Raw genomic sequence first — 16239 nt, forward strand, 5'->3', positions numbered from 1 at the left:
ACCCACCTTGAATGATGCGGGAGATCTCTGTGAAGAGCTTCTTTTGTTTTGGTAGAGCTAAATCAAAGAACAAAGAAACACATGTACATGTAAATTCTTGCTGTCTTAATATCATACTGGGTATAGACCATCACATGGAATTTGTTCATAGGAACGGGTATGTTGAATTGTTGATTGATCCTTGAATAAAACAGACTGTAAAATTTTGGCTGTTTTTACAGACAATCCAACGACTTTTTGCAGGGAAGAATAATCTTGTTATGGAGCTGGGTAAGTACGTAACTTCTGAAATTCAGTTCCCCATTTTGTAAGTCAGTAAAATAGTTCTTAAAGCTGTGGTCTGAAAAAGTTATTTGATATTTTTATTTAGTTAAATGAAGGTGATATGTAAGTAAGTCTGAGTCTGTATGTTTCCTTGGTCTGATTTTGCTAAGACAGGCAGTTCTGACAAGTTCTGTCATGAGCTGGAGAACAAGGAGGTCCCAAAGGAGTCTAGTCCCCTGCAATTTTGACTGCTTTTGTGGTCTATGCCTCCTGAGAACCACAGGATATAACTGTAGACATTGCTGCTGCTGCAGTCTCTTAGGGCAGTGATCACTTGACATCATCTGAGAATAGACCCTGAGAACATGTCTTCTTAACATTTTCCTAATGAAAATCAATCAACTGTTTTCTAACTCTCACACTGTAAACTCCATTATGGGTAGAATGATGGATGACTTCTCATTACACAGACAATTAAATATTTTACCCTGAGGCAAATCTTCATGTTGACATTTTTAGTACAATTCAAGGTGTTTTTGTGACCTTTAAAGCTCTGGATAGACCAGATGTGTATAAGAGACAGGCTAAATGGTTTTGCTAGGGGGTGTCTCTTAGGAACTGCTCATTCTAAAAGAACCTGTATGTTCGTGTATAACCAACCAAAGGTGTCTTCAAATCCATGCATGGAAATTGAGTATTCATGTGGGTTGTTTTTTTTTCTTTTTTTTTTTTTTTTTCTTTCTTCTGGTGTGCACTGCACAGATGAATTTTAATGGGAGAGAAAACCAAGATCAGAATTTCCTCTGGGGTAGATCAACACAGTTTATTGACTTCCACTGGGGATGGTATCCTTGGCTTTGCTGTTTTGCTGGAGAATAGTTTTAAGTGCTTATTTGCACTAAAATTATACAAGTGGTGTGTGCCCGTTTCCAGCAGAAAATGAACTCTGAAACTGGTTTATGGAAACTCTGAGGGAAAGTTACCTTCCCAGAATTACAAAGGAAACTGAGGTAGAGCAGACGGCGTCTTGGTTATTTGCAGAGCTTCGTGAGGAATTAGTGCTGTAGAGCACTAAACTCTTGAGTGTTTTGTTTGTGTGATCTTAAAGAGCTAATCAAGGCTGAAGAGTGGAGGATAAAAATTCAGGAAATGTAACTCTCTTACCGGTACCACAAATGGCCAAGTAGATCAGTGGACAACAACAAAACTTGTTAACTTTCATTGCTTATGCAGCAGTCTTAGGTTACACAAGCATCCAAGGAAGCGGGCTGTGAAGGAGGCCTATCATTAAGAAAGAAATTGAGGGAATTATTAAAAAAAAAAAAAAAAAAAAAATTTTGAAAATAATTCACCAGTCCCAGTTGACTCATTAATTATCCTGAAACCTGACGGTTCCGTAGAAGCAGCCATGTAGCGCTTCTGTCACTGCAGTACCAGAGACGTGTTCCAGTAGCAGCATTTCGGCCACAGCGATAGCAATCCAGATGTGCAAGAGTTATGTCTGCGAGAACAACGGGATGTGATCCTTCGGTACGGTTCCTGTTTGTCGAGCAACACGGAACTCGTAGGGGAATATTACATTTCTTACTTCCATTTGTTGTTTAGTAAGGCACGTTTTGGTGGTTTGCTTTTTTACTAAACGCTATCACGGGTTCCATTTCTTCTGGTTAGGGACTAATCACTGTTGAAAAATCTTCAGAAAAGGTAAGATGTTCTAAGTCAGAGAGTTTATTTTTTTGTTGTCTGATCCTCCCTGTGTTGCACTGCAGGAGAACTGGGCACATCTCAGGTCTTAGAATGAGACTACTTTGTCTCATTTCTTGCAGCAATAAAATCTTACTCGTATCCAACTAATAACCTTAATATCAGCTAAAGTCAGCTAAAGTACTGATTTTCAATAAAAATGGAAATAATCCTCCTCTGATCTCCTCCTCCTCTGCACAAATTTACACTAGTCCTTTGCTGGTGCACTCCGAGTGCACTGACAGAGGTTGATTAAAACCTAAATGAAGGTGAGATTTAAAAAGGCCATCCTTTCTTTATTCCCTTCTAATATAAAATGGAATTAGCCAAAAGTAAAAAAAGTTGATAAGCGGATGACAGGAAAGGCTCTTACCACCCGGCATTAACATAACATCATTATGACTTTCTGTCCTTCCGTGCTTATTCCATCCTTTCCTGCCACTCTGATCAGTAGCAGCATCCCCGTAGGTTTACGTTGCCCTGAGGAAGTTGTTGGGAGAGAGAACATTAGAAATCAAGTATTTTGGGTGAATTCAGTATCCACCGTGGTTGCCGAAGAAAATCCCTTGTTTGGTAGAACGGTTATTTAACTCCGGAATGTATAATGAAGAAGTAGAATATTGTCTAAGAGGTCTTGGGGGAAGCAAGGAAAGAATAGACACGATGTGATTCTTTAAGGTGGGATCTGTTTGTTGGATTATCAGAAAGTTTTGTCGAAGCTTAATCCAGGGAACTTTATTCTTTCAGAGTAGTTTTCCAGTGGACTAGCTGTTTGCACGAAGGTGCCTGCAGGGATTAGCCGAGCAGTTCCACTGACGGTGGCTTGGCCTCAGTCACAGACCCTCAGACTATGGGCAGATCTGACCCATCAGTAAAAGGCGGGTACCGCTGTGCTGTGGAACCTGTTGGTAAGGCACAGCCGCTACCTCTGAAACGTCATACTGAGTTCTGGAGTGGGGGTTGAATTGCTGGACGTGATTTTAAGTGTTTCCAAACAGTTGCGTTAGGAGAGACCTGTGAGACTGAATTGAGTTTGGACCTAAAGTAGCAATGAAGTTGAAAAAAAAAAAGCTGTCTTAACTTTGTGTTGTTCTGATTTGGAGGCAGATTTTATATCAAATGTGCCTTCTAATACTTTCAGCCAAATCCTGCCTTCCTCGGATGTTCCTAGCTTGTGGTTCTTGGCTAAACTTTAGGACTTAAAAAATATCATCTTGAATAGAGCTCAGTTATGGCTTGCCTTACATCTGATACCTTCAAGTCTTGATATTTTATCTCTGGAAAATAGGAAATGTCAATTGTGAACAGAAATTTCCTCCGATCCCTTTAAAGACCTGTAGGGTCTTTTATTATTTTGGGGTTTGAATAGGTTATTTTTTCCAAGGCCCCCTGCTCACTTAGGATATCTACCCTATGCTGGTTTCTGCAATCAAACCGTGGCACTTGACATGGCGGGGTGCTTGAATGATGTATTTATACAGGCAGGAGGCATGATTTAATACCATCTCATGATTCACCGTGCAGTCCTATTAATATGAACTTTACTCAGGGGAATGAGTAGCTGTTACTTGTCAGCAAATCCCGGGTGTATTAAGGGGGTGAAGTTGTATTGTGAGATCCTCACGGTGATGCTCAGCTGTTCCCAAGGGAAGCAGATGAAAACTACTTTGATAAATAATGAATGTGCTAACTGGGGTCAAGAAGAAGTCATAGCTTCCTATGATACGGTAATCAGAGTAGCCTTACTATAGCAATAAAGATAAGTCCATTTGTCCAAATCTGGCAGTAAAAATATGTCGCTATCTATCATCTCCAAAGCTTGATAGATGACAGTGACAGTAAGGTGGCTTGTCTGCTCTAGAATATGCTGATATATCCCTGAGACCCTGTTTTACGCATGTTGGTGTCAACAAGGAGATGGCCGTGAGCTGATACTGGGCGCGACTGGTTGTGTGCTCAAGCATTGGCAAAAATCCTGTGTGGAATGGATGATGATCTACCATTGCATTGCTTGGGTATATCAATAGGATTAATTAAGAGTGGATATTGATCAGAAGTCAGGCTGTTCCTGTTTTGCATGGAAAAATGTATTTTGTTGTTGCTGGTGTGGGTTTGCAAATGAACGTACCCCAAGGGGCCTGCTCCTACCTGTTGGCAAAGCACATGTGAAAATAAATATTTCGTGGGCATCTTATATCCAGCACATTAAGAGGAGAATAAATGAATGAGATTAAGAGGAGATTAAATGAATGAGATGAAGATTCATTAATAAATGAATGATGTAGCCTGACGTTTTTCTAAATAAGGATATATGTGATATTGCTTATCATTTATGCCACTGAATGTATGTAATTTTCAGCAATTTGGCTATGTCAGACAAGCACGAGATCTCGAAAGTGTCTGTTCTGCATTCCATACAAAATTTTCCAAACTGCTTAACTTCACGTGGATTGGAGGCTTATCTCAGCTTTTTAAAAAATGTCAGATACATTCAAGAGCAGAATAGTAGAAAGATATCTAAAGTAGCCTGAAGATGGGCAAGAGTTTGTTCTCAAAGAAGCCAACAGTGGAAATCTAACTGCTTTGGTTCCCTATCGTGCCAATGGGAATTATGGGATAAAAGCCAGTCTGGAACTCTGTAAGAAGAGGAAAGCAATGCAGTGCTCACTAAGACGTAAGAAACATAGCGAAGACCTTTGCCACAGATCTTTGGTGTTGTGAGTAAGTAGTGATGTACGCATGTCAAAAGCAACTCTTGGTAGTTAAAGCAGTAGTATTTTCCTCCAGTTCTGCAGCAAACTTTTCTGAGTTGATCCAGGACAACAGGACACAAACACAGAAACTCCCTTCGCAAATAGAATTGTACAGGGCTATGGAGCTATTCCGTGAAGGACCTGCCCTACGAACGGCTTTCATCACCGTGTGTGCTGCATCGCTTTTTGTAGCTTTAGAAGATGATTTTCTGTGTGGCTTCTTGCGTAATCTCATGTCCTTCTTCGTAGTTCATTGCCCGGCACATTAAATAAATTAAATAAAGTTCCCAGATTCATTCAGCTTTAATTTTGACACAAACGCTGGCACAAAAAGTCCGATCTTGTTGTGATTCAGAAGGTTTCTAATTCATACCAAAACACAGATAAGTCAAAAGGCCCCGATAGCTATTTGTTTGCCTTTTCAGGGAGAAGTTCACAGATTGTTCTCTGGTTTTGTGCCAGGGTATGTGTAGATGATGACTGAGCCTTACATTTCAGTGGTAGCCAAGGGGAAGTCCAGCCACAAAAGCGCCCCTTAACTCCATTTTTTAATCTGCTCCCTCTCTCAAGCTTACATTTATCGCCTGTTTAAGTGAATGTGGTTTGTGACTCAGTGAAGGGTAAATCACCCTACCTGCTCTCAGGAGACAAATAGTTATCTCTAGTAATCTAAAGCAGGGATGGACGGCAAGCCTTTTATGTAAAAACCTCTGCCTTCACATAGTCCTGAAAAAGTGAAACGAAGTAGTTGTGTGATTTGAGTGTGTGTGTTCTTTCATAGTGCCATCGTAGGTGATGTCCTGTACCAGACACAGCTCTCTTCAGAAGGAATTTTCAGTCTAAGATGGGTACAAATGTACAGCTGACTTGCAGGGAAACAAAGATACTGGTCATCAATGCTGCTCAGCGGTCAGTTCATCCCCCAGTCAACATTTTTGTGTGGCATTCTGGCGAGGGGAGGCTTTACTGGCTGAAAGAGAACGTTCCTAGATGTTTATAGGTAGTTCTTACCTGATATCAGGAACTTAGAAAGCATTAACGCCATTTGAAGTGTGGTTAGGAGGTGAAGGAGCATGATATTCAAGGCAATACAAGAAGATACTAATCCGTCAGTCGTTCACAGTAGTAGCTTGGGTAGGAATAGGCTGAAGTGAGCCATTGAAGGTGATGACAGGTACCATATGGTTGCTGAGGTACTAAAAGGATGCGTTGTGGGGCAGTGCGAGGAGGGAAAGGAGCAAGTGATCTTTCTGGGAGCATTCCAGAAGAAATGCAAGTAAAGATGTCTTTCTTTAGCCCGTGAGATAAATAGAATCGGTGCACGGTGCTGACGACAAACCAACAAGTTTGGAGTTAGTCGAACCAAAGAAAAAGGATTTGAAATGTGCTCGGAGACCAACATGTGCTGAGATATTGCACTTTAAATAATGTAAAACCAATTGGCCTATAATGTGAAAGCTTTAATTTTTCGAGGGCTACAAATTGTTTCCCAAATATGCTTCCTGAGTTTTGTCTGTCAGGCGAACATGTCTGAAGGTCTCATAGTCAGCAGGACTAGAATTAATTATCTTTATTTATCTTTGAAACCTCTACGTTTGCCACCATTGTATATTTAAAAAGAAAAAGGCTTGAAAGTTGAACTTCATTGAAACTGAAGCATCGTTGGTTTCCGATTGAAAGAATTGTCCAGGTTCATCTTGAACTTCAGTGAGTTTTCGGTTTGCTCCTGAGAGCTAATGTTTATTTTTAAATAGAAACTGTAAGGTTGGAGGAAAAGTGTTTTAACACCAAATGTGCTGTATCCCACAAGTGTTCCACATACTTGAAAAAAGATGGGCTCTCCCAGGTGTAAACAGTTCCGATATCCTTGCCGTAGACCCGAGTATAAACTGAGATGCTTAATAAACTCGACAAACTCTTACATCATCTGCCATACTTGTATCAGTATGGGATCAGCAGATATCTCTGATTTCTATATGTGATCTTTTCTACTTGAAAATTCACAAAAATATCCATGTTGTATTTTGGCTCTGCCGTTAAGCATAATGGGAGCTGGCTTGGGAATTGATACTTGGCATGAACGGCTCCTATGTGTACTTCGAGGTTTGCTTAGAAGAGTGGAATAGAGTCAGCAGCTGAGGACAGGGGTCATGTCTGGACGGTGCTTCTGTCTAGAGGTGCCCTTGAAGAGCCTTTGGTCCCAAAGGTTTTGTACAGAAAGGTGGAAATAGTCTTTGGAGGACTAGTAGTTATAGAAGTGGCAGAAGTCGTGGTTATGAGGGTGAGGGAAGACACGCGGGGCAGCTTTTTCTGCCTGGATCTGCTTACCTTAATCAGTGGCAGCTCGCCTTCTCCTTCAGAGCGTGCGTGATACTGATCCGGCAATACTTTTTTTAGGGTCAATAATCTAAAGTTGCCGTGGGTGATGGAAACTACCAGGAGACTTGTAAACTCCTTTATCCCCTCTCAGTTCTGGGTTTTCCTTTACCAGAAAACCACTGAGAAATCTTAAAGTGAAAATGGAGAGCGTTTGGAGAGTAGAAAAGGTGTCCAGAAAATGTGAGGGTTGAAGAAAAGGTTAAAGGAATCAAACATGACATGGCATAAGCTATGAAGAGGGTGCCAAGGCGGTACCTGCGTTATTTATGATCGGTGAGATGCGAAAGCTAGGCCAGTGTTGGAAGGAAGTAGAAAGTATTTGAAGTTCTTTGCTCGAGAATTTGGAAGAATTACTGTTTGTGGTATTTTGAACTAGATGTAGGCATTAAGAAGGATTAATTATTTGGCAAAAAAAAAGATGGTCTGAGTAGATAACTTCTGTCGGGATCTGATTGGAGTGTACGTCATCGATTGGCTGATGACTGCATTGCAGGGATCTATCTTTTCCAGGCAATGTGGCTCCAGGAAAGTTGCTAAAGTATTTATTTATTTTTTTTTTTTACCTCGAACCATAGCAAAACTAGGCATCTGCTTTTGCCTGGGGGAACATTTTGGTCATTGCCTAATGGGCCATTTAGGTGTTATATGCAGGTGGGAGCAAAACCTTGATTTTTTTTTTTTTTTTTTTTTTTTTTTATTTTTTTTCCTGCCTGAATGTGTAGCCCAGTTTTCAGGCATACTTCTGCCTTTATTTTTTTTCTGCGTGCATCCATACTGTACAGCAGTCTTCACTCCCTTCCTATCAGAAACAACTTTTTAGCAAGTCTGCAGCGAAATCACTTTTAGAGCACTCCTGTCAGCAGCTTCAGTTCTGTGCTAAAACATAAGATTATGGCATTAGACCACTGGGCCTGAAATAGTTACGTGTTTTGTGACCTTCTACTGTTTTCTTAGCTTGCTTAACCTATTCTGTTCACCTTTAAAACCAGCTTTTCATAAATAATACCTACCTTTTAGCAAAACTCTGCAGAAATGAAACAAATAAAGATTGTATATTTTATTTGTGTAGACAGATTTTGTATCTAAAACTAGCATTCATCTATTTTCTTGGTTCTTTTCACCTGTCTTTTGTTTTTAAAATAAGTTTTTGGGTTCAGAAAATCCTTGAAAATATTTAATTAAAAAAAAACAAAACAAAACAGGGTTTGGAAACAGCTGGAAGAAACATGCCCTCCATTAACATTTTTTTTTTTTTTTTTTTTTTTTTTGAATAGCATTATGATTTTCCAGAATGTAATAGAACTGAAAGCTGTATGGTTGTTTAAAATAGCTGATCTCCCCTTTTCTACCCACACACATCCTTAAATTTTTAAGGGAGTAAGAATCCTGGAGTAGGCGGGAAGTAAGTGCTGTCACCATCGGTGGCTTCTGACAGGTGATTGATGGGCATGGTACTAACCAGTCTGGCTTTGTCCTAGCTAAACCAGCTTAACTTAATCACGCTGGAGGGCTTACTAAAGCAAAACAGAATTATTAGCATATTTAATGCTCTTCTGGCTCATTATCCGAGTCCTCAGCACTCTTACGGTCAAATTTCATGTATTCAGTATGTTCTTGCAGAACAGGAGTGACCATTAATGCTATTTTCCTGGTGAACTGTAAAACTGAAGAGAAATTTCGTTGTTTTTTTTTCTGTGGCTGGGAGGGAGAACGAATATGTTGGTCTAAAGTGGTGAAGCTGATGTAGTTGCGTTGGCGTAAGTTCAGAACTCGGCACGGGGCGGAGATGCGAGTAAAGCTGTATTGTACTTCTGTGGTTTTGATTCACAGAGGTTTGTGCGAACTTAGGTAGCTGGTGCACACATGGGACATCATCAAAGAGCCCACCCAGAAAGTCAGAGCTTGGATTTGGAGTGCTATACGGCTATACATTTAGAAGCATGTTGTTATAGTGAGGCAAGCAAAGCATCCTTGCATTAAAACAGGTAACTACGGTTTCTTTTCAAAGTTTATTTTTTGATATATTACAGTCTTCAATGTAGTAAATATAAATGGGGTGTGGTGTTTTGTGTTTTATTTTTAGACATTGATATTTGAATGTTTATACTGCTTGCAAAAGATTGGAAGGGTCCTCCTGTAAGTCGCTGAGTTCAGGCTACCACTACAATTGGCGTCACAGAATTTTCTTTTATCAGCTGTCCTTCTCTGGTACTGTGGGTTTGGAAGGCTGTTCTAGACCCTGACTTAGCCAACACCAAAACATTTTTAAAAACTAACCTGAAAAAAAAAAATATTTTCAGCCTAAATTTATTCATAACTGGTTTTTCCTTTATTTTTAAAGTGTCAGGATTGTCCTTAGCTTAAACAGTCTCTTCCTCCTACTGTTTTCTTCCCTGTTCACAGTTTTGCTAGGATAAACAAATCAAACTTTCTTGGGTTCCTGTTACAACGTAGTTGCTCCATTCCCCTGAACAACACAAAAAGGACTTTCTCTGCAGCTGTTTGTAGTTGAATTTGAACTTTTTTTTTTTTTTTTAAACGTGGATGAAGAGGACTGGATGCTGTTTGAAGTACCTCTAAGAAATTGAGATATAAGATTAAGAAATGCTGATAATTTGCCTTTTCATCACATTAGCAGCTCAAATTCCTTAAACAGCTGCAGTGAGGTCCCACTTTTCTTCCTCCTGAGTTTAGAACTGAAGTTCTGTTATGACCTTACAGCTTATACTCTTGAATTTCATCCAGTTTCTATTAATACAGTCTGTAAGATTGAGCAATTCTTTCTATATAATATTCTTACCATTCTCAGTCTGGATAGTACCTTCCAACTTTATGTCATCAGGAAGTTTCACCAGCCTGTTGCCTTATGCCAAAATAATTAATGAAAATGTTAAACAAAAACTCTCGAAACAGATCACAGAAAAACTTCCTTTGAGCCTGGGCTTCCCTGTACAAATCATCTTGCTCTTTAGGTTTTCAGACATCTTATCAAATACTGACATGCTGAAACAAACAAACAAAAAAAACCCAAAAAACCCCCACTGACTAGGTGTTTTACAGAGCAATTTAACAATCCTTATTTATGTCAGTTGTCCCACTGGAGTCATTTAAGTAAAGCTTGCAGAATCCATTTTCTAATCTCCATTCCTAGGTGAAAGAAATATTTCTCCTCAAATGCAGTGCACTCTGTTAGACCGAACACATAGGTAATAGTTAAAATGAACTTTTTGGTTTAGAAATTAAATACTTGTAAATGAGTTGCAATGGCACCTCGCTTTCTCCTGTTTACCTTTTGTTGATACGTTTCTGTATGGAAGTCAATAACTGGTTTTGTATTGGAATTTATGAAAATCTTTTGGCAAAATCCACAGTGTGTCAGCCTCTGTGTGCTGAATAATTAAACTGCAGGATTCTGATCCTTAATAATAAAAGAGCAAGGAATATGATGAATAGCGAAGCATAGCCCGCTAACCAGTGTGAACTGCGTTATCCCCAACGGAGAAGGGAAGCGATCCTGTAACAGGAGATGGAGCTAGGTAAACATCACTTCATCATGTGACAACTGCTGTCCTCATTGGCAGTCTCTCAAAAGAGCATCACAGAGGGTCACAATTCAACATCTAAAGTTAGAAGTGGCATAAGGCTGGTAGTAACGAGGGCCAACGTGCAGCTGCTAAGGTAGATTTCTAAATCACGCAACACGGCTGCCTTGATACATGAGAATCAATTACTGAAAACCTTTCACGATGGTCAAAATGTGACATTAAATAATTGAGTATCACATCAAATCTTGTGTGCAATTAGTTATCTGGAAAAGTAATTATGCAACAAAATCAAGGAGCTGAAATTAGTGATGTGAAGCACCCTGGTTATTCAAAGACTGTAGGGAGAGGGTTTGGGTTGTTTGGTTTTTTTGTTTGTTTGGTTTTTTTTTAATTTATGGGTTGGTTTGTTTTTGTTTTTTGTTTTTTGTTTTTTTTTTTTTTTTTAATTGTAGCATGAAGTTTTAAGCACCGCACTGATTCTTTATTGAATTAAAAAATCTTGTTCAGTTGCAATTCTTGTCATCAGTCATAACTGCAATAGAAGATACATTGCACGTGAAAGCAGGTGTTAATGACTAACTTTGTTCAAAGTAAAAACGATTAGCTGTGGAAGAGAATGTCTTGCAAGTAGTACATTAAAAAGCAAATCTGTTTTGTTTAGGGGAGAAAACAGCCTAAATTTTGCTCTTTTGTCTCTCTTTTGTCTCTTACATGAGGAGTGTGAGTTTAATTGGAGAACAGATATGAAATACTCTAAAGGTCAAATTCATTCTTTAAAAAAAAAAAAAAGCTGTGATAAATGTAACAACATAGATGTTGTGAAAGGTTAGCAAAGCTATTAAAATATAATTTACACTTAATTTATAATAGGAGCCGTTAGTTTGCATTAGTTAGCTCAAATATTCAAAATAAGCACGAAAAATACAATTAATCAAAACAATATGTATCCAGTGTAACGGACTTAAGTCTAACCTCTCGCATAAATACTGTTTAACAGCTTATAAACAGAGGGAAACGTTTATTTGCACAATCCTGATAAACCTGATTGTTTTTTTTCAGATGGTTTCTAATAGTAACTGTTGTCACGTGTATGCCAGAACTGATCGCAAAATTCATTCTGATTGCTAGATCTGTACAGAATTTGATCTGTGTGTATATAGTACTTAAAATCTGAACTGATAAAGAGTAGTTGGTTAGTCATGTTACTTAAGCTGGTCCCAAAATAGCACCCTCCTTTTTTGGTAGAGTTAGGTTTGCAGCTGTTGTCTCTATCTGTTGTCTCTGAAGAAAATTTTAACATTAAGAGTTGCTGATGTCAATTTTTTTTCTTTTTTTTACAGCTGATGTGGGCTTTGCCCCTGACAGAAGTTATTTGATTCTAGCTCTGAGTTTGGAAGAAGTTGGTATATAGATTTTCCCCTAACTTTCAATTGATGTGTTTAGCTTTAGTGGGAGTAATACTATCACTTAAACCATGTTGTCGTCTCAAGGAGTTTTGCTACATCCATATGGAGTGCCAATGATTCTGCCGGCAGCACCATACTTCGCTGGACTTGTTCAGGTAATGCAAGGCCGCTTCCAACAAGCAACTTAACTCTAGTGCGCTTAGAGTAATAATTGGAATTTTTATGGTTGAGAAAGCAAACACTTTTAATACAGGCAAAAGCTCTCATGTAGTCAGTGAGAAGACAGTAGGAAATCAAAAAGATGGATCACCCTAATCTGTGTATTGACATCTCTCATGGCTGAATAAATGGTGTAGTTGAGCTATATTTGCTTGTATTGATCTGTCTGCTGTTTAACATTCATGCCTTTGCTTCACGAGGTTGACCACAGGGCAGAGGATTTGCTACCCGTTCGAGGTTTCTGAGGGAGTCAGCATTCCCACGGCAGGTCATAAGACAAAATAACTTACCGTCATGTGTTTGGTCTAAGTGTTTTAGCACAGCAAATATGAATAGTGTTAAATATGCATTAATTCATACGTTAACGTGTCACACAACGAGAAAGGGTTTGTGTTTTTGTGCGTACAGAAATATATCACTTTGACACAGCATTTATGCACATCGTATGAATTATTTTGAACCCTGAAAGCGTAATCTTGCTTCAGGGCAAGACTTCTGTGTTTTAGAAGTTAACTGGTAATTACTAGATTTAGCTGCTGTTGTTGTCTTGTCTGGTTTTTATTTTATTTTTATCAAAAAGTGGTATTGCTGAATTTTTATGCTGTTGGGTTTAGGATTTTGAATACATCATGCAGACACTGATTAAGCGAAAAGTATTCTGTTGTTTACAGTATTAGAAGACATAAAGAATTCGAGTAACATCTCCAAGCATTGACAAAATGAAAAAAAAAAAAAAATCATTGTACCCTCTAACTGTCAGTAGGTGGATATTATGCATTAACATGGTTGAGAGGCACACACACGTGTATTATGGCATTTCTGGGTCATGCTAGTGATCGGTCAGATTAGCTGTGGGGGAGAGGCAAATTTTCATTATGCTCCTTGACGACAAGTCAGACGGCATTGAGGGGCGATCATTTTTTTTTTTTTAACCTTACAAGTCCATTCAGTAATTGAAGACCGAGTTGTGTTCTTCACTTTAGGCATAAGACACATATGTCTAAAATAGAAATATAGCATTGCACAGAGGCCATTATCAGGTATTTTTTTTTTTTTTTTTATGCAGTGAGAGATGGTGGCACACTTGAACGCATCAAGCAGACCCTCATATCCATTAGAATCTGGGGGTGAAGGTCGGACGCTAGAGCTCGGTCAGACCCTGTGCCATCCTGTCCAATAAATAATTACAAGCAAATCGTGCCTTTCACTGTATGCTGATTGATGTTGAAATTGCTTTTGAAAGTTCTCATAAGTTCCTGTTATAGATTAAGTGCCGGTGTAGGAAAAATAACTGCACCCAACTGAAATGGGTGAATGTAATCAGGTTTAATGGACTCAAGAGCTTGTTGGGAATTAAATAACTATTGATTTGTTGGAAAGTTGCTGTCATTACAAAATGCCACTCTGGACGCATTATCCGAGCAGATAGATTAGAAGAAAGGGCCCTTTGAAAATTCGGGATGCCTTACTTCAGGCTTTTTTTTCTTTTCTTTCTTTCTTTCCTTAGAAAGATATACCCAGGCCTATGCTAATCCATTAGCATAGGTGCAAAATAGTCAAGCACTAAGAATTATTCTACAAAATCATAGCTATGTTTACAGGTACAGTCAAAAAGTGTTCTTCATGTGGATACTTCTCTAATCTCTCCGCTTCTCTCCCTAATGTCATACATGAAAACGGCATTTTGGAAACAAAACCAATGCTTGAGTCTTAGTGGGTGAACTAGAACATTAAAGGATTTAACCACTTTCTCACCCCAATTTTTTTATTTGCATTTGCAGTATCTGCAGTCAGTTTATGATGCTATTACTTATTACTTGTCTCTTAGAGTAGACCTAAGTAAAGTATCCAAACTAAATGATGCAGTGGACACTTGATAGGCATATTTCTGTCATCCTCTTCTAAGCAGTAATTACATCATGTTCACAACTTTCGTGGAAATTTTCTTCAAAAATGTGCCTTGATAAACTGATTAAGCAAACATTTTTGCCGGGTTGCAGGTTGGGAGCCACAACCCTGAAGGATTTTCAAATACACGGCTGGTTTGATCTTTTAGAGGCTTATAAAATTGTGATTTATTTATTGGCGTGGCTATCTAGAGAAAGGCGACGTATTTCCGATTAGGGCTTCCCCATGATTTCCAATTGGATTTACACCAAGATTGCATATGCAAACAGTGTTGAGATCTGGGGGACTGCTTCGGGGTCTTTTTTTTTTTCATGTTTTGTCTTGCGTGGTTGGGCAAGAGAGAGCTCAGATCTTTGTGGAGTGTCTGTGCAGGGGTTCTGCACCTTTAAACTCTGTGTATTATTTTAGGCACTGCTCTGTATGGGCAGTCTTTTCCAGCCTCACCTAAATTCATCAGAAAGCTCTATCCTACATCTTAAATACGCTTTTGCCAGACCCTCTTGTTAAGAGAGTACCGGAATGCGTGAAACTTAGGACAAATGAAAAAGGGCAAACGCTGTGGATACATCTCCAGAAACACTTTGGATGAACAGCCATGTGTATTTTCCCCATTGCATGGATTATTCTATTAAGATTTGTATTCCTCTTACCAACATCATATGTGTGAGCGAGACGATGGAAAGTGGAACGCGTATGTTCTTGGGGAGAGGGAAAGGAGTTGCTCAGAGTTACAGATCTGTCAAAACGCATCAAGTTATGTAAAATATACTTGCAAACTTAGTTTTGTTTTCCAATAAATAATTACACCTTCAAAATATTAGGGTGATGTTGTTGTTATTGCCTATGATTTCTTAACCCATTTGCTAGCGAGAAAAATAAAATATCTTTTCCTCTCCCTTTTTCGTCCTGGGTGAAAGTGTAGGAGGAAAATAAAATAAAATAAAAATCACGTGACGGGACAAATGGTGCATAAATAGCATTCAGCCTGATGTGGGTGGAGAGATGTTTTCTGCCTTGGCACAAAAGGTGTCACAATTCCGCTGCGGCGAGGAGCAGAGCAGGTACTGCAAGGCAGCACCTGCGCGGGCTGTGGGCAGCAAGGCCTCCTTTGTGTCAAACCTCTCGTTGCTGTTCGTCCCGGCAGGTGAGATAAAAGATACGTCCCGGAGGACGAAGTGGCAATCCAGTAAAAGATCTCTTACCCTGCCGTTGGTTCGCATCCCGGTTTTGTCATCGGACTCCTGTGGGGGAACCCTGACGTCGGGAGGGGTGGTGCGGGAGGGTGTCCGCGGAGCAGGTCCCCCCGCTCGGGTGGCCGGGGGACCCTTGCCCTGCTCTCGGGTTGTGTGGCTCTGTGCTCCGAGGCCGTTTGACCTATATAAACATGAGAAATATAAACACGGGAAACCCAAGTTCTGTTTGTCATTAAAATTATGGAAGCGCAGCGTCAAAAGAGCTACTTTGCAATTCATAGCAGAGTAGTACGTTTTAGAGAATAAGAAGTTAAATGTCTCCATATTAGCTTCATCTTTCATGACTTTGAGCGGTTTAGGTCTATAAAACGTTTGCAGTTGCTCCGGATGCTTGGAATATGGTCAAATATTTTGAAAACACAAGTGCAGTATGTGACATTTTAATGACGGATGCTACATTATTTATTACGTGGCGGGGTTTAGGTGGCTCAATTTCCATTTAGCAGAGAAAGAAGAGCTCATGTGCATTATTATAAAAATTAATAAAGTTGAAATTACTTAGACCTTTCAGTAAACTAATGGAAGAATCTAAATAGAGAGGCAGTCCTACTTAATACAAAATGCACTACTGAAAGATTCAAAAGATGGCTTTTTTTTTTTTCTCTGAATAAGGTCAATATTTTTTTAAAAGTATGTTTTTTGTTCTAGTATAATGACCGGAAAAGCTCTAAGAGTTCTGAGGGTTTAAGCTTATGTTCATAGTTAAGGACTTCAAGCAGCTTAGCTAAAAATATCTTCTTTTGCTTTTTTTTTTTTTTTTTTTTTCCTT

The 16239-nt window shown here is 39.1% G+C and overlaps 1 protein-coding gene across 22 annotated transcripts in view; it reads left to right on the top strand.

Annotated features, from left to right (window-relative positions):
• RBFOX1 (RNA binding fox-1 homolog 1) overlaps window positions 1-16239 on the top strand; it is a 1263570-nt gene that overhangs the window by 990515 nt on the left and 256816 nt on the right. For 4 of the 22 annotated variants that reach the window (XM_026858929.1, XM_026858927.1, XM_026858932.1 and 1 more), the window contains exons 2-3: window positions 8970-9124; window positions 12025-12245. The exons of 17 other annotated variants lie outside the window; for them this stretch is intronic. In XM_026858929.1, coding sequence (XP_026714730.1) covers window positions 12159-12245 — 87 coding nt within the window. In that variant the 5' untranslated portion in view covers window positions 8970-9124; window positions 12025-12158. The remainder of the gene's footprint in view (window positions 1-8969; window positions 9125-12024; window positions 12246-16239) is intronic. One more of the 22 variants, XM_026858928.1, reaches the window with a different exon arrangement.

The sequence above is a fragment of the Athene cunicularia genome, assembly GCF_003259725.1.
Source record: "Athene cunicularia isolate RWA chromosome 14 unlocalized genomic scaffold, athCun1 chr14_part1, whole genome shotgun sequence".
Classification (NCBI taxonomy): domain Eukaryota; kingdom Metazoa; phylum Chordata; class Aves; order Strigiformes; family Strigidae; genus Athene; species Athene cunicularia.